This window comes from Mugil cephalus, chromosome 10 (assembly GCF_022458985.1).
Source record: "Mugil cephalus isolate CIBA_MC_2020 chromosome 10, CIBA_Mcephalus_1.1, whole genome shotgun sequence".
In the NCBI taxonomy this organism is placed as follows: Eukaryota; Metazoa; Chordata; class Actinopteri; order Mugiliformes; family Mugilidae; genus Mugil; species Mugil cephalus.
In genome coordinates this window covers 18,052,915-18,075,313 of record NC_061779.1, presented here as the reverse complement: position 1 = coordinate 18,075,313, position 22,399 = coordinate 18,052,915, and the positions used below count along the sequence as shown (strand labels likewise).

The 22,399-nt window shown below is 41.6% G+C and overlaps 2 protein-coding genes across 2 annotated transcripts; both read left to right on the top strand.

Annotated features, from left to right (window-relative positions):
- The first annotated feature begins 9 nt into the window (after positions 1-9).
- LOC125014662 (FYVE, RhoGEF and PH domain-containing protein 6-like) lies at positions 10-13,888 on the top strand. The gene is made up of 21 exons (XM_047595911.1): positions 10-478; positions 1,304-3,299; positions 5,056-5,191; positions 5,449-5,528; positions 5,953-5,983; positions 8,301-8,449; positions 8,996-9,152; positions 9,317-9,404; positions 9,904-9,954; positions 10,067-10,125; positions 10,211-10,282; positions 10,534-10,602; positions 10,965-11,048; positions 11,150-11,229; positions 11,341-11,443; positions 11,542-11,688; positions 12,363-12,468; positions 12,598-12,683; positions 12,753-12,878; positions 12,982-13,121; positions 13,205-13,888. Exons 1-21 carry the CDS (start codon positions 469-471, stop codon positions 13,239-13,241), a joined length of 3,807 nt encoding a protein of 1,268 aa, XP_047451867.1. The 5' UTR covers positions 10-468; the 3' UTR covers positions 13,242-13,888.
- A 789-nt stretch (positions 13,889-14,677) lies between these two features.
- Positions 14,678-20,700, top strand: nr2c1 (nuclear receptor subfamily 2, group C, member 1). The gene is made up of 14 exons (XM_047597390.1): positions 14,678-14,980; positions 16,269-16,403; positions 16,514-16,747; positions 16,900-16,978; positions 17,108-17,287; positions 17,374-17,524; positions 17,856-17,952; positions 18,134-18,318; positions 18,696-18,849; positions 18,946-19,067; positions 19,230-19,372; positions 19,554-19,691; positions 19,809-19,914; positions 20,032-20,700. Exons 2-14 carry the CDS (start codon positions 16,332-16,334, stop codon positions 20,201-20,203), a joined length of 1,833 nt encoding a protein of 610 aa, XP_047453346.1. The 5' UTR covers positions 14,678-14,980; positions 16,269-16,331; the 3' UTR covers positions 20,204-20,700.
- Positions 20,701-22,399: the final 1,699 nt, after the last annotated feature.

Sequence of the window (22,399 nt, the reverse complement as noted above, 5' to 3'; positions counted from 1 at the left end):
TGTACGGAAAAATTCCTGTGCAGCAATTACAAAGTCTTATAGACGACACTCTGATCTCAGGTTAAGTAGACTGTAGTTGACCCAGTGATAATGTGCTATTAAACTGTTTATTGTTACTATTATTTAGATGTCAGGCTTGATTAATGCTACAATTTAACATTATCCAACCTTTTGTTATGAATGACTTTGTGAAGTTTGTGGCCGCTGAGGACCCCTAGTGGATAGTTCGTGCAAAAGGACTCTTGTTCAGCCGTCGCAGCGCAGACACCAGCAGCTGGTGGTGGTGCGGCTCCGGAGGGGATAACTTGTTAGCAGCGGGATCACAAGTGCTGCTCGAAGATGAAGTAACTGGAAAATGTCGATTTTTGATAGGTAACTCACGTTGAGTCGACGGCGCGTAGTTTATCCGCACACGAAGGGTGTGTTTCTGATGCGCTGATTTATGAGGAGCGACAAAACAGAAGCGAAATGAGTGAAGGTGAGTGACTCGTTGACTTCTCAGGTTAATTTGTTACGGACTGCGCGTTGGTACATGTAATCATAAAACCCGAGCTGCTCTAAAATAAACTATTGATTTATTTGTTGTCCCATTTGTTTATAATAGATAGAAAAGATAACCTAAATCAATTAAGTAGTTATGTCGTGCAAGTGTTGAATAAAATAAAAACACCCGTGTTTCACTTCGTGTCTCTCTAATACACATGTCTGGGAAGATTCTAAGTCACCCAGGTTAAGGTATATCCAAAAAGCCTTTAAAAAGGCAACTGGACTTGTAGAGTTATAGTCATTTATACTTCTTCAAACTGTTGCTGCTGAACAGGGAACTATGTGATAAACAACATATCTTCCTGTCAGCAGGTTATCATGCAGAACAGAAGAAGGTTTCAGGACACTGGTTCAGCTGCTAGTTTTTCATGACTGCCTTCACTCTCCCTGCATTTGTTCTCCACTCTTCATCTGACTATGGGCTATTAGTCGGATTACTCTGCCTTTGCTTGGAGTGGCGAACAAATACCATGTGATACCTGAACCCCTCCTGTGGTTTTGTGCTTTGCAGCAGTTTTACATTAAGTCCTTTTTTGGTAAAGACCCGGTGCCACCTGGCTGATTAAAATAGTCAACTTCTGGCATGTAAACATCTGCCAGAAATACATCAATTACATCATGGAGGCACATTTAAAATGTGCCTCCTCCATGGTTTCACATTAGAGCCTATGTTGTTTTTTTTTAGATTAGATGCCATTGATTCAAAGGTAATATCTTTACACACGATCTCATGTTCCTGTGTTGTGTTTTTCCTCAGGCATGCATAAGCCACCTGTGGCCCCTAAACCAAAGCTGGCTCACCACCAGATGCCACCGCTGTCTCCTTCCATCCCCAGAAGGCCTGGCCTCTCGCTCCCGTCCCCAGGCACCCGGAGGAAGGTGAAACCGGTGCTAGCCCCCAAACCCTGCCTGTCGAAACTCACCGCTGGTGTGGAATCCAAGCCGATCAAGAGCCCGCAGCGCGCATCTGTAGCAGAAACCCCTCGGACCGTGGGGCTTCTTACCTCCCACAACGGAATACGGCAGGAGAACAAAAAGCCCGACTGGGATTACATCATTCCCATTTGCCTGTGCAGCCAAGAAAACTGCACGTGCACCAAGAGCACACCAGCAGACAAAGACAAGGCGGAGAAAGACTTAAAAACATTGCACAGGGGTAAAGGTGAAGAACATATAAAGGCAGTGCCTACACCTCGAGGTAACCCGGATAAAGGCAGAGGGAACACAGACAAAGATAGATGTCAAGAGGTGACGACTCCCTCCACCTGTACCCACCTCACTAGCCATAAACATTTTGAGGAGACACTTCCAGTGGACACAAACCTCAACACGGACGTTGACACCTCCAGTCCAGGGGTGACTGTTAGGCCACCTCTTCCTCACAGAAAATGGAGCAACGAGCCAAATGCCATCACAGTACCTCTGAATGCACCTGGACGAGGACCAGAGGAAGATGGTCTTGGCACAGAGCAAAGCAGCGTGCCCCAACCCAAACCAGTCCCAGCAGTGCCTAGGAAGCCCGTCCCTGTCCCTGTACCACGGAAACCCAGGACGGCTGTTCGGGGCGATCAGGAAAAGGTGGAGGCCAAGAGGGAAGAGACAGTAAGTCAGGAAGGGAGGGAAATAAACGTCAAAGAGGTGAAGGTATCATCAGAGGGGAAGGGTAGCTCATCGCTGTCTGTCAGTGTACCTGATAGTGAAAACAATCAACCAATTTTTCTGTCCGCAAGACGGGTCTGTGCCCCGCCTGCCCCTCCGCCCAGGAAAAAGCTTTTTCTGTCTGAACCCGAGAAAGAACCAGCCCCTGCTCCTCACACACGAAAGGATATGAAGGAGGAAGAGGAGCTGGGCTGGCACATTTATGAGATGGAGGTATCGGTTGATCAGGGGGATGAAGAGATGCAGAAGAAAGCAGCAGATGATCGGGAGGCAGCTGATGGCGACTTCGCATCTCACACTCCTTCTCGCGCTCTGCTGAGTCAGCTGGAGCTCAGACAGCCTCTTGCCATGGCTGTGGCAGCCGAGGAGAATGGGCCGACTAAAGTAGCTCCAAAGAAGCCGCAGAGACCGAGCTACTCAATGGCTTTTATTCAGGAGAAGGAATCCACTGAGAAGAGAGAACGGTGGAAATCAGAAGTCCATCCTTCACAAGATTCTGCTTTTAAAGATGTAACAGCGAGGGAGCAGCCTTTGCCTCTGAACGAGAACCCAGTCAGGAATAAGTCTTCACGCTCCAGCCTGAACAAACACAAGGCCAAGTCCTTCACTGCTGCCGACCTCATTCGCTCTGACAGACAGAAGAGGAACTCCTTCAGGAAACTGCTCGACTTGAAGCTCTCAGTGAAGATGATACCCAAGCTGATGTCAAAGGGCGGCCACAGCCCAGACTCCACTACAAGCGACAAAGATCAGAGCATTCACAAGGACCAAGATGAATATCACAGCCCCTCTCAGTGTCTCAGCGTTGAACGTAAATTGTCCTGTCCGCTTGTTGGAGTGGAGCAAAGCGTGGACGGAGATGAGTTTTTTCCTAAACCAAAACAAGACTCTATCTACGAGAACATCAATGTCTATGAGGAGATAACAGATTACATTAATGTGCCCAAGGCAGGGGCGTCCCCTCCGGCCTCCTACTTGCAGCCTACATCATGGGAAAACACAATGTATAATGATGAGGGTATTTATGAGGAGCAGGAGCCATACATGTCCCTGTCGAAAGGCACTGGTCAGCATCAGCCAACGGATGATGACAGGTAGATCTCCTTTCTTTTGCTCAATGTGGTTTTACTTAATCATTTAAAAAAGTAATTAAAAAACAAAACAAAACAACAACTCATATTCCGGATTAGCTGAGTAGTTTAAAGGGCACCTGGAAAACCCCTTTCAGAACAGATCATCTGTAAACTATTGCAGTTATTTAAAGTGTGGCATTTGTTAAAAGGGAAGATCACAGAAAACCACACCACACTGTGTCTTTTGTTTCAGATTCCTGTCAGGGGAGTCTGACTAGTGTGGTGGCACGAGCGCTTTCACAGCCTTTTATGTGTAAATGAATGATGATGACTGACTTCATACAATAGCTAATTATTATAGGAAACACTAACACTCCATATCTTTTATCCTACATTATACATTATATATATATGTGATGAGTGTGTACAGGTTAGAGCGTAGGGCCTTCTTTGTGTCGTGGTGTTTTCTACCACTGCATTAAAACACTGTACTTTTCATCAGAGACTACTGAGGCACAACTGTTTCAATTATTAAAGGGACAGTTTATCAAAAAAAAAAAAAAAATCAGGCCCCGAAATGTTCCTGACATTTCTACCTTCCCTAGAGTACAGTGGAAGTGTAAGTATTGAATTTCTCAGCTTCAAGTCATGGAAACTTGTCACAGAAAGCAGAAACTCTTGCTGCTGCTTTGCATCAAAGCTCACTGTCAATAGTTTTTACTTTTTGTTTTGTGGTAGTGACGTCTATAATTAAGGGCAAGGAAACGTTGCAATTAAAATTTTGAAACGTAAATTCCAAACGCTGCTCTCCAATCTTAAAAAACTGTATATGTGTGTACATCTTCAGAGCAAAGTGCTCGACTAGTTTGATGTGGGGATGTAATTTCAGTGACCTGGCCTTTTTTTTTTTTAAGTAGTTATAATAATCACTTTGGTACTAAAGTGTCTTTAAAGAGTATATTTTGTTACTGCATTATATCATTGGTTGTTATGTTTGTATTAATCCCTTTAAGCAAAGAATTCAAAGACAGTGCCAGTGAGCAGAAGTCAGTTGGGAAAACCGGATTACAGTTTGTGCAACCGTACCCTGTGCATCGCACAGCTTAGCTGGTCAAACCTCTTTACGTCCCACTGTAAACATCACATGTTAAGAACACGTTGAGCTGCTCACTAGCGGAGACCAGTCGCAGTTGGTAGAAACAGCCATTGTAAACACGTCCTCGAGTGTCATTCAGTGTTTGCTTTGCCCTCCCTCACAGGATTGTGGCCTTGCAGAAATGCACAACATCTTTAGTGCAGATTCCTTGTAGCAACTCATTTGCAGTCATCCTAAAGCTGCAAGGTTAAATGAACAAAGTGAGTGATGATTGCTGATTTGTGTCTGTTTTGGAGCTGTGCTGCTTCTGTCAGTTGATCTTGGCAGCTTTCAGCCAAACTGCTGCTCTGTGACCCGTTGCAGGCAGCTGGGCCTGTGGCAGTGGTATGTGACAGCTTTGCTGATTATCATTTAAAAAAAAAAAAAACATTCTCCCCTTTTCTGCGTGAGTCTGCTCGATTGAAGCAGGAAATGTTCGAACGCTTTCTCCTTTAGATAATGGGCTATGTCAGGTGTTATTTTAAAGCCTGATCTTCTGAAAATAGCACCATGGCAGCCTTGAACAGCTTATACCAGCCGTGACTTCTGCTTCATCACGAGCAGCCCTTAGTTTTTTTTTGTTTGTTTGTTTGTTTAGTTTTTTTTCTTTTTTTTTATGTGTTTTACCTCAACGTTTAACAGGAGCTCAGTCGATGAGGAGATCGCGTTCATGAATGAAGTGCGCTCGGATGATGACGTTGAGGTCAACAGTTCGGATGAGGAGGACGAGGATGACAGCAGCTCCTTCTCAAGTAAAGGTGACCATGAGCAGCCAGAGGTGAGCACAGCGAGGAGACACCACAGGCTTACGACTTAAGACTCAGAGACATTCCCTAGTATTCCTAGTATTATCGTACAGCCTTTGAATTCAGCCTTTTTATCAAAATTGTGTACATATTGTACACGCTATAGTAAATACAAATAGTTTCAGTTTAGTAAGTTTCACCTGAACATGTTACCATGCATACTGTGTATCTGCTGTCAGCAACCCTGTCTAATACTAACTCACTGTCTGTGTTTTGTCACCTATGTTAGAACACAGATTTGCAGAAAGAAGAGAAGAAGAAAAACAAGATATACTACATTGCCAAAGAAATCATGACTTCTGAGAGTGTGTAAGAGCCTCCATCTGTTTTTTTTCCCCCTTAAAGCAGAGGTTCACTGAGTTGATTTAAAAACATGTTTACCTACTTACATTTTGAAGTATCTAGTTGCTCTGAGACACTGGTCCCTTAGGTGTAGTATGTTTGAAAAGAGAAAAGAAAGAGTTGGGAAATTACCGTTGTATTAGTTTCGGCTCAGTTCTCCTGGAGTCTTCCAGTAAGTCGTGTCAGTGAAGCTAAATGAGCCACAGCCAAAACTTCCTTGTGATGCGGACATCTTCAATGCACCTGTGCTCTCTCTGCTGCGACTAGAGAGTGTGACCCCGTGAAAATAGTTCATTGGTGTGGATTGTACATCATTACAACTGGTTTCAAACTTGTTTATTATGTGAAAGACACTTTATTTGCTTTTTTAACCCTCTTCTCAATCTTGTAGGTTTGTTGATGTCCTGAAGCTTCTTCACATTGTAAGTATCAGCACCTTTATGGTTTATTTGCGCCACATAATCAAGGCTCATTGTTTGCTGTGACAGCGGCAGAGGCTGCTGTTTGTTCTGGGTGTATTTGATCTAGACCTGGTTTACTGTCTGAGCCCCACATTCTCCATATGTAGTTGATTATGCTAGCCATTGGGGCACACCCCATGCAGAAAAACTCCCCTCGGTCTGGCTTTCACAGCTCACATTCCTCATGGTTTTCCCCAGACTTTCTGCCGCGGTGTGATCCGACGGTAACACTACACTTAGCTGGACTCAGACAGGGTCATGTTCTCTCCTCGTGGTGTTTTGAGAAATTTAATCTGTAACACGGATACGGGGATCTGATTCTTTTCTTGTACTTCTCTCAAAATCTGTGCGACACAACGTTCCAAAGTGCACCGGACAGATGTGACAAAACTGTTGCGCTGTCAATCTAATACAGTTTTATTCGTTGCTTTCTCATAATATCGCAGTTGGTCTGACTAAAAAATAGTAATAAAAAAAAAAAAAGCTGCCTGGTAAACTCTGCTGTTGCAACCATTCGTATTTGCTTTAAGGGCTGTTAAACCCAAAAAACAAAATGCAGTCAATCCAGTTACTCTGTCAGGATGCGGTTTTCAACAGCTGTGCTCAGACTGGATCCATGACAGTAAACTAACAAGGCCAAAATGATAAGAATATAATGGTGATGCTAGTCAGGTATTTTGTTTAACTTAGAACAACATGCTTGAAAAAAAAAAAACAAAGTACCTCAGACGGTTGATAGATTCTGTTCAAAACATCTTCGTCTCCTACAGACTCTCAGTCAAAAACAGTTTGCTTCTTCAATGAAACTACAACAGTGACTGAAACGTTTCATTTCTTGTAGTCCTTTAGAAAATAACTCCACAGTTAATTAGATATCAGGTGTCAAATAGCGTTGGCGTATGTCTTTTGTGTACAGTCTATGTATAGACCAATGTTTGTATTTCATTCATAGAGCCATTTTACATATGTGGCTAAAACACAGACAATCACGAAAATAAGTTTATGTCACACATTTTGATATAAATATTCTCAACTTCCTTTTCATATGAAAGAGTAGAAACCTTAAAACTTGTAGATGTACAGGACATACTGTGGTATAAGAAATGCCTATCACAACCTCTACAAAGGAATGGTTTCTTGCAGGACATCTGCATTACAGTGAAGCACCTTTATCTGGCAACTGTGTGTAAATCTAACGCAAATAAGCTCAAGACCTTCAAGTCATGTAAGCGACCCCCTAGGATGAGACATTTGTAATGCACAGAAGGCTGACAGTGCCTCTGTCAGACAACCTCATGTGATCTACTTTGTTGCCATTTAGTACATTTTTGTCATATTTTTCTTATGTCTGTTTTCACAAATGGGGACGAGTACATGATCAGATTTTTTTGGAGCAAAATGAATCATGAAACATCAAGAACACTGTAGGACTGAGTCATGAGTGATGACTCTTCGCTGCAGAGCTTAGACAGGAAGTGCTTGTGACTCTGTGGACCAGAGAGGAATGGTGTCCAGTAAAGAAGTCCAGTCATACGAAGTTCAAAACAATGCGTGACTTTATAGCAGCTTTATCTTGACCAGGCACTCAAACAGGTTTTCACAAACAGAGGGATGATGTTTAAAGTTGTTGTCCGCATTAATGGTTGAGTTCTACTGGCATGCTCTGCATGCTCTTCACAATGAAAAAAAAAAAAAATGATGATAAAAATGCATTGCGTCTATATATATCTCGTTAACTAAAGTGAGGTGAAAACACGGAATATCGCTGTTATCATCAGTCTTTCTGTAGATTTCACTCAGTCTGCTCCTATCACAAATAGTCGCTGATGACGTCGTCGTTTCTAATTCTACCGCGTCAGCTGCAGGAGGAAGAGATCAGGCATGTTAACCGCAGGACTGCTCTGCTGGCCTCTCAGTTTTATTTGCCACATGTCCCCATAAAACACCAAAAAGGCTCCTCATCATCAGAAAGAGAAGCAGAAACAGCCCCCTCAGGCTCCTCTGTCCGCCTTATTTTAGCCCTGATTCACTGTATGGGGGAAATTTAAAAATCCCTAATGTGAGTCAGGTGTGTGTGTGTAGGTCATGAGACAGCAGTATTCCTCTTTCTTAATGTTTTATATTTTAAATCACTGGAACATGAACACTTAAGTGCAAGGATCACATTATATATTGTTTTGTCTTTCTGATCTATAATGATTTAATTTTGCACTTTTTAATCTTAAGAGAAAAAGTTCACCTGCTGCTTTACTCACCTCTTTGTCCGTCTGACCTACAGGAGTTCCGTGAGTCTGTGTCTAAAGCTCAGCAGAATGGGAAACCTGTGATCGAGGAGCGTCTTCTCAACCAGATCCTGTACTCGCTGCCGCAGCTGTACGAACTCAACCAAAACCTGCTCATAGAGCTCAGCCAGAGAGTGGCTGAATGGTAAGACAACATCATAATAACCCATAACCATAATAACCAAGTGCTTTAACATTTATTACATGGTCGGATATTTGTAGGAATCAATGTCACAACACATCGCTGCACTTGTTTGGGCTAAATAAATTATTTGAGTTTAATCTAAGTGAAAACTCACTCGTTTCCCATGTTCAGCGTGGGACAACTCAACCGTCGTGCACAGAGCCCTGAGTCCCTGATCTCAACCCCGTCCAACATTTTTTGGACAAACCAGACCCAACGCCAGATGTTGTTGTCCACATTTGTGTCAGTTTCATAAGCGCTTGTGTAACTGAATGGGAACTAAATCATGCAGTCAGAAGGGTGGAGGCTGTTAAAGTAGCATTGTTTTGAGATTAAATTATTAACAGTCACACATGGACCTAAAGTTTATCCATCCAGAGTCTGTGGCTCGCGTTCCCTCCGCCTGATAAAAACCACATTCTTGAGGACACATGGTTTTACATGTGTGATATACATCCACACATCAAAGACGTGACAGACTTTTTTTCTATTTTATTTCGTATGCAGGAATGACAATGCGAAGCTTGCAGACATTTTCTTGAAGAAAGGGCCCTACTTGAAGATGTACTCCACATACATCCGTGAGTTCGACAAGAATGTGGCTCTACTGGAAGAGCAGACCAAGAAGAACCAAGCATTCGGCGCTTTAGTGCGAGAATTTGAGGTAATGGTGCTCGTCAAACCAGTTCTCTCAGTCTGAGGGGGTGGGGGGCGTGTCTTTCGGGCTATTGTTGCTCTACACTTCCTGTATGTGTGCCGGGTATGTTTACGTGAGTTCCTGAATACTGTGTCATTGGTAAATGTGTGGCAATTCTATTTTCGGTTTAGGCAAGTCCACGCTGCGCCAACCTGGCTTTGAAGCATTACCTCCTGAAGCCTGTTCAGAGGATTCCTCAGTATCAGCTGCTGCTCACAGGTGCATTTTCACAGCATTAAATAAATCACACTTTCTCACTTACTTTGCACATTTTTTTCTCAGTCCGCGTCAAGCTCTGTTTAAATCTAAATGAATTTAGATTGCGTGATGACTTCTCATCATTAGCGTCATGCTGCCCTCTGGTGTTCAGAAAAGCAAAAGATGGTTTGGAATTTATGCCTCTTATCCCCATAATAAGATTTTTGAAGTGCAGGCCAGATCAGATTTGGTGACATAACATGAGCTTTAGTGTGAGCGAGCTTAGTGTTTAATTAGTCTAATGGATCAGGGTCGAAGCCTTCAGCGGCAAAATGTGAAGAATGTCGCTCTTGTATAATTGCATTATGTAAGGACCTGGAGGCCTTCATATACAGGATTTTACTTCTGAATCATTCCAGGAATTTACTATACAACAATGAGCACTTGAAACCAAGTGTGTGGATAGTTTTCACTTGATTACCTGAGCCTGTATGCTAAAGTGTTTGTAACTTTATTTCAGACTACCTAAAAAGCCTGTCTAAAGACTCGGCCGACTACAAAGACACTGAAGGTAAACTCGCAGCATTTTTACATCCATATACTGTAAATTTTCTTGATGGTGTCAGTGGAATGGGAACACTGCCTGTCATACATGTGACAAATGCATGTTTTCGTCCGCTCAGCTGCCCTCGCTATTGTGAAAGAAGTGGCCAATCATGCAAATGACATCATGAAACACGGGGTGAGAGCAGAACGGTCAGGCGAAAACATTCTCATAAACTACTTTAATACTACGTGTTGCTGATCTCCTCATTTTTCTATTTCAGGATAACTTCCAGAAGTTGATTCAGGTGCAGTACCGCCTGAATGGCCGCCATGAGATAGTCCAGCCTGGCCGGGTAAGATTTTATTTTAGATTTTTAAACGAAGCATTTTCACATTTCGACTTGTAACGTTACGAAAAGCATGGGTGTTACCAGTAACATATGTATGACACTGATCCAACATGAACTATATCAGGACCCTGAAACCAAAGCACCTGAACCGAATTCAGTCAGTTTCTTATTTCTAAATGAAGACATTTGTCCGTGAACATACTCACTCTCATTTTTGGTCGGTCTAATTTGATTATGTCATTTTTGTGCCGCAGGTCTTCCTCAAAGAGGGCGTCCTGATGAAGCTGTCCAGGAAGGTCATGCAGCCCAGAATGTTTTTCCTGGTAAAGAATACATCCATCACTTTCTCCCCTCTAATTTCAAGCTAAGCTATATTTGTCCAAAACGTCTTAGCCAAGAAAAACATTACGGTTCTGCTTCCGTGTTGTACTGCTGCAAGGAGAACATACTGTGTGTTCAGAGTCTCTTTGACTGTTTACTGTTTTGTGATTAAGGCTCAAAGTTTATCAAGTTTATAACTGTATGACCTTAAACTTGCCAGTCGACTCTTATCACAACATTGCGGAGACTAAACCAAAAAATATCTTGTCATGAATCGTTCATTAATATTACTCACAGCTTCTCTGCAGTGTTTTTAAAAAAGGAAAAGTGAAAAAGTGAAACTGTGTTTATGTTTGTCCATCAGTTTAACGACACACTGCTATACACCAAACCTGCGCAATCAGGCCAGTACAATCTCAGGAACATGCTGTCGCTGGCGGGGATGAAGGTGAGAGCTCCTCCTCTTCTGGTCCTTCAGATGTTTGTATTTTTACATACACAATCATAGAAAGATAAACCATGTGTTTCCATTTCCTGTCCACATTACAGGTTAGCAAACCAAGCCAAGAGGCTCTTAACAATGAACTGAACATTGAGAGTGTGCAACGCTCCTTCATTCTATCTGCAAGGTGATGATCAGACACAGACACAAACGAGTTCTGTTTTTTTTCTTTGTAGTGTATAGAACTGTGTATCCTGGGTTGTTGTTAATAGTAAGGCTTTCTTTTCTCTGCCTGTAGTTCTCCTGCAGAGCGAGATGAGTGGCTTGATGCTCTTTCCGCAGCCATCACCGACTACACCAAGAAGAAAATCAGTTTTATACCGGGCAAGCCTGCAGATGAGGTGAGCGTAAGAGACTGAGCTGACATGTACAAACATATTTTATAGTATATGCATGACCAGTCAGCAACACCTTCTGTTTTCTTTTCGATTTTATCCAGTTAATAGTCATTGATAGTGACGATAGGGGTCCCTTGGGATCCAAAGCCCCCATATGGATCCCTGACGTGCGGGTCACAATGTGTATGATCTGTGCCTGTGACTTCACGTTAACATGGAGGAGACATCACTGCCGTGCATGTGGAAAGGTGAGCTGATTGTTTATAAGTCCATGGAATAGTCTGACATGCATTCATATCTGCACAATAAATATGTAGGGGGCATGCAGGTATCTCTCTTTACAATTAAACTGAAAACTATCATATGGGGAGCTCATATTGCTGAAAAAAGTAAATGCTGGTTCTAGTTTGTTTTTTATGGGGCTGCAGGGCCACAGATCAGTCAGTCTGTCCATGATCCCCCTGTGCACTTACAAAAGTGTCTGCAACAGACACGTGAGCACCAGAACGGAACCACAGCGAAATGGCCTGGATTGATAAATCCTGTTGTCCTTTAGATCAGTGGCTCCCAAACTTTTTTCCATGGAGCCCCCCTCTACTGGTATCTAAATTATAATAAAGTATCTATTTTTTACTATTTTTAAGTCCTTTGTCTATAGTTGGGACACATTCTCTTAGCTTCATAAATTTCCGCTCCATCTTTCTGACAAGTGACTTCAATGACAAAACTCTGGCTTAGATGATGTCTTCATGAAAACTCGGAAATTCTATATTCCAAATCGGAAATTTCAGACTTCCAATATCATAGTGTTCACATTAGAGGTTACATTGGTGCTGCAATTGTCTTATCTCAAATAATTTTCATTATAATGTAGAGCTACATGTATAATAATAAATGAACTGTACACTTTTCATTTCACCAGGTGGTGTGCCAGTCTTGTTCGTCCAAGAAACACCGGCTTGCATTTCGAAAGAATGAGCTATCTCGAGTGTGTGATCAGTGTTATGTCACTCTTGAGCAGCAAAAAAGTAAGTTTGACTACCATCCCACATTGTGTGCAATCTGATCCCGGCACATTGTCATTCTCATATTTTTGTGTCGTCAGGGTGAAACATCATTTTCTGTGTATTAAACCACTGCATATTTCTGTTTGTCAGCAACATCAGCAACGTTGTCCCCTGGACTAAGATCTACATTCACCTTCCACAGGAAGCAGAAAAAGATACCTGCCGCCCTCAAAGAGGTAGCAGCTGCTTTCTCTTGATTGGGTTTCATTATGATGGCAAAAAAAGCTCATCAGATGTTGTTTCAGGTGTCCGCGAATACAGACAACTCCTCCATGAGTGGGTATCTGCAGAGGTCCAAGGGAAAGAAGCATGGGAAGAGGCTGTGGTTTGTCATCAAAGACAAGGTCTTGTACACGTATGCAGCGAGTGAGGTGAGGTCTCCTCGGATCAGTAAAACTCAGGATCATATAATTATCCAAAGTAAATTGATTTGACGTCAGTCTAATGTTTGTCTTTTGCTGTTGCTCCATGCAGGATGTTGCAGCCTTGGAGAGTCAGCCCCTGTTAGGATTTGTGTTGAAAGTTGATTCTTCACAGACGTTGCAGTTTAAGCTCTACCACAAAAAGACACTTTACTACATGTTTAAAGCTGACGACAAACAAACAGCCCAAAGGTACAGTAGAGAAATAGATGCCACTTATTGTTGCATATTGGGACAAAAACACTAATAATTATCTTTCTTTTTTTTTTTGATAGGTGGATTGATTCATTCAAAGAAGCCACTGTGCTCTGATACGTCTGTGAAGCTGTTTGCTGTTTTTTTTCATCCTTGCCAGAAAATGTCTTACCTCAGTGCTCTCTGAATTCTACAACAAACATCTGGAGACACCCAAACTCTTTTATTGAAATGCTAACCTAAATGTGATATTTTATTGTAGTGTTTTCATCCATTTTACTGCAGTTGCCTTTTTAAATAGTTATTAGAGCAGTGGTTTTATTTTTGCATGCTAACATGCGTCTTTTTCACTAATACTTATTTGGTTTTGGCTCCAACATAAATATTGTTACAATATGATCTGTAGTGCTTTTAGGCTTTTACACATCGATTATGCCAATATTTCTATTGTCAAATATTCTGCTTGGGTTTCCAGAGCACATGTTTGTTATCTATCAAAACGCTTTGATTCACAGAGGTGGGAAAAAAAAAAAAATCAGATGCACGTTTGTTTTGTTTTTTTAACACCTGACAAGTGGCCTTAGAGCTTTTTTCTTTAACCTTTTAAGACGTTCGGTAAATTTTGATATTACCCTTGAGTCTTAATGGTGTAACATTCACTGTTATGTACCATAATGTGTCTTGAGTGACTGTACATAATTATATCCTTGCACACATGTAAATAGAGGTGATTATAAATTAAATGTAATCAACAACCCTGTGAATCTCAAGTTTTATTGCTTACATGTTTTAATTGTCTGCCAATTAAAATAATGAAAAGATGTTTTAATAACAAATTGTAGAATACATTTTATAAAACTGAATTGTATTTTGATAAATCGTATTTTTAGTTAAATATAAAGATGCACTTTAATAAATTGTGAAGAGCATCGTTTCAGCACTGTACCTATATTAGACTTCCTAACAATGACGTGTCTTCAGTTATCTGAGTTTATATAACAATTGTGTGGCCTGTTCTCTAAACTCTCAACAATTAACATAACGTTTAATAGCTCCCATGTGTAATAATGTGCAAATTAATATGCTTGAGCATAACAGAGCAGCACCTGTGAGAAAGGTTCTCTGTACATAGTGTTTTCTGTGATAGATGTATGTTCATCTCGTTTCTCCTGCTATTCTCTCTCTTTTCTGTCTCTACCTGGCTGGTCTTATCCAGATCGGTCCCTCCATTTGAGCTGGGTTCTCACCGTCGCTTTCAGGTTTGCTCCGGAGGTTTCAGGCCAGATTTTGTAAAGCGCCTTGAGACAATTTGTATCGTTCTGGATGCTATTTAAATAAAATTGAGAGCAGATGAACTTAATATTTGAGTTCAGCCTATTAGAACATTGTACATTACAGATTGTGTGAAATGCCTTTTTCTAGCAATAATGTGTTTTTTTTTTTCTAGAGCACAGACGCCAAGTTCAGAAGAATAACATTTAGACAGGTTTATACAAACCAACACAAACCAGGGCAGCCTGTGAACCACGGCCGCCTAACTGCGCATGTGCGAACGGCGTTTATTTATGAAAAAAGGTCACGAACTCTGACCCTCCCACCAACTGCAGCAAACACATAAAATATTAATTTATTGAATGCAATACGTTATCTGACCTAACAGCCCCTCGAAAGGTAAGCAATATTCAACAAAGTAAACACACGAGAGGTTCATGCAAGAGCCACGGGTATCCAGTAAGACAGGAAGGGAGGGAGGGAGCGTTCAGCAGTCTGCGGAGAGGAAGCTGCCATTAGCCACCAACTAGCAAACAGCTAACGTAGCTTGTTAGCAGCGTCGTCTGGAACTCGGTGCATAAAAAGTAAGTTTGGCGAGTATGTAATAATGTTCGTACGTGTACTATACCGCCCAGTCGGTTGTTTAGTTAAAGTCGTGTGCAGCTGTTAGTAGTACTTCAGTCACTAACAACCTTAGCCGCGTGAGCTAACCCTACCATTAGCTGCTATTAGCCGCTGCGCTAACGTTGCTAACTAGACACCGGGAAGTAAGCGACCACGGCTACAGTTTAACGATAAGTGCGACAACAGTGGGTTGTGTTGTTGTGTTGTCAGTCGCCATGCTAAACTGTCGACGGTTGTGATAGTCCTGTGCCGGAATTAATGCGAATTGTGCTCAGTTGTCAAACCCCGTAGTCCGACTGTTGACTGCGATTCGGCAACATGGGCCTTGAACCCTAGCATGCTTTAACCCTTCAATGTTGACCTTTCACCCACAGGAAAAGAAATACCTTTATCTTCCGTATCGATTTGAAATACTCGTCTGTCAGGATGCTGTTTGTGTTAACACTGCGGCTTTGTCCCTCATTTGTTGTCACTCTATATGGATATTAAGCTGTATTTCATAACAGGGCCACCTATAGTGTTCGATATGGAGGTAGCACCGGCATGATTGCTTAGCATAGGCCACACACTGTTTTAGTTAGTAACGCGCAGTATATTTTATCATCTGGTTGGATTAACCTAATGTTCAGTACAGATAATCAAAGGCAAATTTCAACATTATGTACAAATATTGATCACCTGGTCTTTTAGCTGTAGGTAAAAGAGTAAACCAGAAGCGGAGGATTGGTTAGTTAAGATTTATTTGCCGCTGGGATCATCATATCTCGGGGCTATTGAAATAAGCAAGATAAGATAATCCATTGATTTATTCCACCATGTATCACGTTGTACCGCCTCCCTCTACACATCTGTGAATATATTTGCTACTTATATCTGTCTTGGAACATTTTAAGAAATGTTTTGGGGGTTTTATGTTTAACTAATTAAATTATTAAATGATGAATGTGGCCATATTCTACATTAAAGTAAACAACTTCAGTTTAGCCTGTACGTATCTCATAACTGTGGCTAATGTGGACAAATGTGCTTATATTGTTCATAAGAAAAGCCTTGTTTATTTGCATTTAACGTTTGGAAAATAAAATCATTAATGTCTGCATACTAGTGTTGTTGGGAAAATTGCAAAGTACTAACAAGTGCAATCGCAGGATTTGATTATAGTTAGAAAATTATTAAGTCAGTCCTATCCTTCAGGGCCTGACCTGATACAAAATTTGCTCTAATTAATACATATGCTCTACTCTACAGGTGTGCATGTCTCATGCTGCACTGATGTGAAGGGCAGTGGAAGAAGGTGTGTGCAGTATCAGAATGGATGGACAGACTCAAAGGATTCAGCTTGTGTCAGCAGACAACAACATGGCTTTAGGACATAGGATCCAGGTGATGCCATTGCCTGTTCATGTCAATTGAAAAATGTTGTCAACTTCACTCAAATACTTTTGCATATGTCGTCAGCACTCCCAGCTCATCTGATTTGTTATTTTTAATAGATCGTAACTGATCAGCAGACTGGGCAAAAGATACAGATCGTCACAGCACTTGAGCCATCTTCCCCTGGGAAGCAGCAGTTTATCCTAGCAAATGCTGATTATTCCTCTGGCGGGAAGGTGATTGTGGCCAAGCAAGAAGGCTCACCCAACAAGGTCATCCTTGCTGCTCCAGACGGTTCTGGGGTCAACCAGCTGCTGTTTGCTTCCCCTGAACTGGCTGGGCAACAAATTCAGGTATTGCCTGCAGACATCAGTGACTTCTTCATGCCAGTTTTGCTCAACAAGTTACTGAAAGGTCTTATGACTGAACCATGAACATGTTTAGTCATTCTATGCTTATTGCTATGTACACTGTATTGAATTATTGTGTTCTGGTTGTTTGTCAGTTTGTGACCGAAGGCTCAGACCAATCTATTGTGAAGCCTGTTGTGGAGTACTGCGTTGTCTGTGGGGATAAGGCCTCAGGTAGGGATTTATTACTATTATTATTATCATTATTACTATTATTATTATTATTATTATTATCATCTGTGTTTTGTTGACACACATAAGCACACAATCTGCCCTGACCATGTTTTCTCTTTCATCTCTCAGGTCGTCATTACGGAGCTGTCAGCTGTGAGGGCTGTAAGGGCTTCTTCAAACGCAGCATAAGGAAGAACCTGGTGTACGCGTGCAGGGGCTCCGGAGAATGTGCCATTAACAAGTTGCATCGGAACCGCTGCCAGTACTGTCGACTGCAGCGCTGTATAGCACTGGGCATGAAGCAGGACTGTGAGGGACTATGATATTCTATACATACATTTGGTGAATATGGAAGATTCGCAATATTAAGGTCTTGCATTTGTTTTGTCCCTTAGCTGTTCAGTGTGAAAGGAAACCTGTTGAAATGGTCACCAGAGAAAAATCCATCAACTGTGCAGCCTCCACAGAAAAGATCTACATCCGCAAAAACCTGTGTAGCCCTCTGGCTGCCACGCCCACTTTTGTATCAGACAAGGAAACTGCTCGGTAATGCCGCTTAACAAAAATTATTTATTGGCTTTTCAGTAATGCCACTTGCAAACTACAAAATAACTGAAACCGCTACACTTATTTTTCTTACATTTATAACTCTTAGCTCTAGGGTTATCATATTGCCCCTGCATCATCTCTAAAGTTTGCACACACCTCTCAATATGATGCAGTGGATTGAATAAAGACTTTTCATGTGTAACTAATAAACTGGTTAGAATTGAAGTAATTGGTTTTACTGCTTCACTTACAACGACAAGCTAAACTATTATGTATGTTCAGTTTGTAATTCATGATATAATGGGATATTTCAAACCTCTGACTTCAGGTCTACGAGTTTGCTTGAGTCAAGCATGTTGCTGAACATCCAACAACCCTTCTCCAAGCTGGAAAACACCATCCTGATTCCAGCATCCCCTGACAAGGTAACAGAGGTAGAATCCGATTATAGTACATTTAAGTCTCTTATGCCATTCTAGTCTATACAAGCAACAATCGCACATGTGTTAACGATGGATATGTGTTATTCTGCGTGATGTGGACCATTTTTGTTCTTTGTCACTTCTGGGAGCAGTTCACTGATCACGACTTTCCCTTCCTCTGCAGGACGACCCATCTCAAGGTGATCTTGGTACGCTGGCGAATGTAGTGACATCGCTTGCCCACCTCAACAAGACCAGGGAGGCAAGCGACAGTGGTAATGAGATGATGGGAGCTGAAACACTTAGCAACGGTGACAGCTCAATAACAGACATGCAAGGAGACGAACACACTGCCAGTGATATTACTAGGTGAGAGAACTGTCAAAAGAACTCCACAGATTTTGATAGTGACCAGTACTCATGTAAAATATGATTGAAATATGAAATTTATCGATACATGTTTTAGAGCTTTAGAGAAGCACTACAAGGAAACCCCGGGGCTGCTTTTTCTGTTTGTCATGGAGCTGTAATAGAATTTCGTGCGGGGCCATGTGGTTTCTGACTATGATCTTAAGGGTTAAATTAGATTTAGTCAATCACAAATATACCATCTTGACTCTGTCAGGGTTGCACTGCAGCGCTTAGAGTTGTACCACAGATGTCTTGTTTTGTGTTTCATACCATATCATATATATTGTGATGTGATCTTTTAAGAGACACTTTCTGTTTCCGTTGGTCATGTTTAGAGCTTTTGACACCTTGGCCAAAGTCCTACACCCTGGTGATGGCTCAGCTGGAGGGTCCTTGGAGGCCACGATGCAGCTGATGTCAGGTGACCAGTCAGGTCCTGTTGTGGAGCTGGAGGGACCCCTGCTTTCTGACAGCCATATCCCTTTCAAGGTAAAATCACAGCCCCCAACCTTAAGCCATGCCTTTTGGCCAAAACTTATGTTATACTGAAATCTATTTTCTGCTGGTTCTCTCTTGGTCCTACAGCTTATGATGCCTTTGCCTGTGCCAGAGTACCTCAATGTCAACTACATCTGTGAGTCAGCGTCCCGGCTACTTTTTCTCTCTATGCATTGGGCACGCTCCATACCTGCCTTTCAAACTCTTGGGTAAGCTTATTGGGATATTCTTCTTTGGTTCATAAATAAATCTTTTTATATGGAGACATTTGAGTTTGTCTTTACACATGCAAGAGTGACTTCTTCACATGTCTTGTGTTATATATTTACATTAATTATTTTTATAATTATTATTGTTCTTTTATTTTGCAGTGGCCAAGACAATGACATTAACTTGATGAAAGCATGCTGGAATGAACTTTTTGCTCTGGGTCTGGCACAGTGTTCCAACGTTATGAATGTTGGTACAATCTTAAGTGCCATTATCAATCATCTGCAGACCAGCTTACAGGAAGGTAGGAGGCTGTCATCTTCCTGCAACGTCTAATTCTGCTGTTTAAGAAGAGGGAAGCAAATTTGCATGCAGACATGCAGTGTGTTCTAATAAGACAAAATGTTAAATTTGTCTTGAATTTGTTTAAAACTATACTGAAGCCCTGCCCTTACTAGACATCTGTTTGTTTTTGTTTCCTCCAGATAAACTGTCCCCAGACAGAGTAAAACTAGTAATGGAGCACATCTGGAGGATGCAGGAGTTCTGTAACAGCATGACCAAGCTGTCTCCGGACTCTTATGAATATGCCTACCTCAAAGCCATCATTCTTTTTAGTCCCGGTATGTACACATTTCCATATTGTTCTTTGCATTCGTGCACAAACACTTGAACTCATCTACTAAACTGTTACATATTTTCTTGTGCCTGACTATTTGCATACATTATTTTTGTACCAGATCACCCAGGCATAGATAATATCACACAGATAGAAGGGTTCCAGGAAAAGGCCTACGTGGAGCTGCAGGACTATGTAACCAGAACCTACCCAGAAGATTCTTATCGGTTCGTAGGATTTACCTTCGTACTACATAATGCAAGCGCAGCTGCAAAGTCAGAACAGATTTGTGGTGATGTACTTGCTAATGTACTTGTCTAAATTTTATATCTCCTTTCTCGCAGGTTATCCAAGCTGTTGCTACGTCTTCCTGCCCTCAGGCTGATAAGTGCAGCTGTTACCGAGGAGCTGTTTTTCGCTGGGCTCATTGGAAATGTGCAGATTGACAGCATCATCCCTTACATCCTCAAAATGGAGTCCACTGATTATAATAGCCAAGCAGCATCTGGTGTCTGACACACTCTGCTGTTTGACAACATTGGACTGTGAAAACTCGCCAGCTAACCATTCAGAGTGCTCAGCAGAACAGTTACTGAATGGTCATACTGCATTTATGACGGCCGCCTATATGAATTCACTCTTACCTTGCTCCCACATCTGACTCCTCAGCGACTAGTCATTCGAGTCTTCTTAAGAAGGATGAATAAAATCAACTCCAGTGGCAAGTAAGGCTGCCACTTCAGGAATCAGGCATCGAAACCTGCATAGTAGATTGTGCTTTTTTTATTGTACATAGTATTTTATCCTTCATCGCCTCCAAGCCTTTCCTTTTTCTGCAGATCTTGTTTGTACTTCAAAGGAAACACAGTGTGTTTTTTCCACTGCTTTCCTACATGGTCACGCTTTTTTTATTTTCTAGTAATGATGAGAAAAAAAATAATTGTCATAATGTGAATTGATTTGTGAGATGTTATCAGTAAGTAATAAGTAAAGGTTATAACCTTTGTTTCTTATGTGTCTGCCAATCCAAAGGATCGACAGCATCACAAATATCTGGCATCAAATGGATTAATTGTGTATATAGATTTGTGTATATATAATGCACCAAGAAGGCTACAATGGACAGCACTTGGTAATCTGCAGTTCCCGTCTTTTTGGACAGAGTAATGTGGAAGGACATAATGATCATGTCATTCGAAAATAATAATAAAAAAAAAAAAAAACATCCTTCAATTCATCAGGCTTTGATTGTTATATCAGTAAGAACTGGTTAAGCTCATTTTATTTGACCGCTGAATGTTATATGCGATGCACACAGTCACAATGTGTGTTGGCTATAAGCTGCACTTCTGTAGTAGTCTTTTCACAGTTACAAATACAGAACACTTAGGTTGTGTTATGGTGATGGGCTCTGTGTGTGAAAAAAGAGATCTTGTGTGTCACGGCTGCAATCAGCCGTCTAATTCCAAACACTTAATAGTGGCAATGAGTAAAGTAAACAGTCCCTGATGGGTAATCTCTGCATGGAATGCATTGAGACATCAATGCAGCATTCAGAGTGAAGCAGATAAAGATCTTTCGATCAAACCCCAAACTAATCAACTCTTGACCTTTGGAAAACTACAGAGAAATCTTTCTGCTCAGGTTCAAACATTCAGTGACTCACGGTGTGACTCTGGAGTAAACATGTTGACTCCTACCTCATCAAGTGCAGTAACTTGTTTCCTAGAAGCCAGATGACAGCTTTCAGAGTAACACCTGGGGCAACTTTTTAGTGCATGCATCTATGTGACAGTGCTTCCACTGAAGCCTTTTAATCATCCTTCTTGGAACTTGCCCCTGTTTCGATAAACAGCTGATTGTTTACCTGTTCCCTCTTGGTTAATAATGCAAAATCTGTATCTTACCCCAGTGACTTATTGTTGCCTTTCGTGTCGAGCGACGTGAAGACGTGTGAGCGACTAGACTTTCAGTGTGCGTTATTAGCTAATCAATTTTTCATTGGGGCTCTGCGGATTTGGGTAAAGGAAGGACAGCGTCTGTGAGCCTTCTTCAGCTGTGCTGTAGTTAGCTGGCGAACGTGTCCAGCTAATTAAAGGCACTGATAGCAGCATTAAAACTTGATGAACAGATGAATGATAATGTCGGCTGCTGTTTTTAGAAGCCCATTGTCCGGTGTATCCAGTAGCTTCTTTTGTGTAGGGCGATCATATCGTTACATCACTGGCTTCAACCTCTCTGAACCACAGAATTTAATGCACATCAATGTACGGGGCACTCACTATGCAGATAAAAGAGGATTCTCTTATTACTTCTTCAAAAAACACCTGCCCAGTTCCGAATTGAAAAAAAAAAAGAAAAACCAAACAAAACACTGGTTGCTAACTGTAAAGGTCCAAGGATTTGTGATGAAACATGGGCTTTTGTGTTTATGGCTGGGAGGATTAGCTCGTCTCATTCCAGGCTGAAATGAGTGTGAATGAAAGGACCAGTTGGACTGTTCCCGTGGCCTCTTGGGTGTTTGACTGCCTGAAGGGGTTATTGTTAATGATGTTGCAAAACAGACTGACAGAACTGGTTATGAAAAACCAATCGCTTACAGTTTAAATACCAAAAATAACAAGCAAGCATCCTCTCATCTACAACATGTGAAAGAAGACATCAAACAGTAAGTTAAATTAAGATTAAGATGTTTGAGTCTGCAAGTGAATA

Bases quoted from the DNA above. Each gene is read 5' to 3' on its own strand.
- nr2c1 (XM_047597390.1), top strand. From the start codon at position 16,332: ATGGATGGACAGACTCAAAGGATTCAGCTTGTGTCAGCAGACAACAAC. The intron at 16,404-16,513 runs GTGATGCCATTG...TATTTTTAATAG, and splicing joins CTTTAGGACATAGGATCCAG to ATCGTAACTGATCAGCAGAC. The intron at 19,915-20,031 runs GTTCGTAGGATT...CCTTTCTCGCAG, and splicing joins TACCCAGAAGATTCTTATCG to GTTATCCAAGCTGTTGCTAC.
- LOC125014662 (XM_047595911.1), top strand. The intron at 3,300-5,055 runs GTAGATCTCCTT...AACGTTTAACAG, and splicing joins CAGCCAACGGATGATGACAG to GAGCTCAGTCGATGAGGAGA. The intron at 11,230-11,340 runs GTGATGATCAGA...CTCTGCCTGTAG, and splicing joins TCCTTCATTCTATCTGCAAG to TTCTCCTGCAGAGCGAGATG.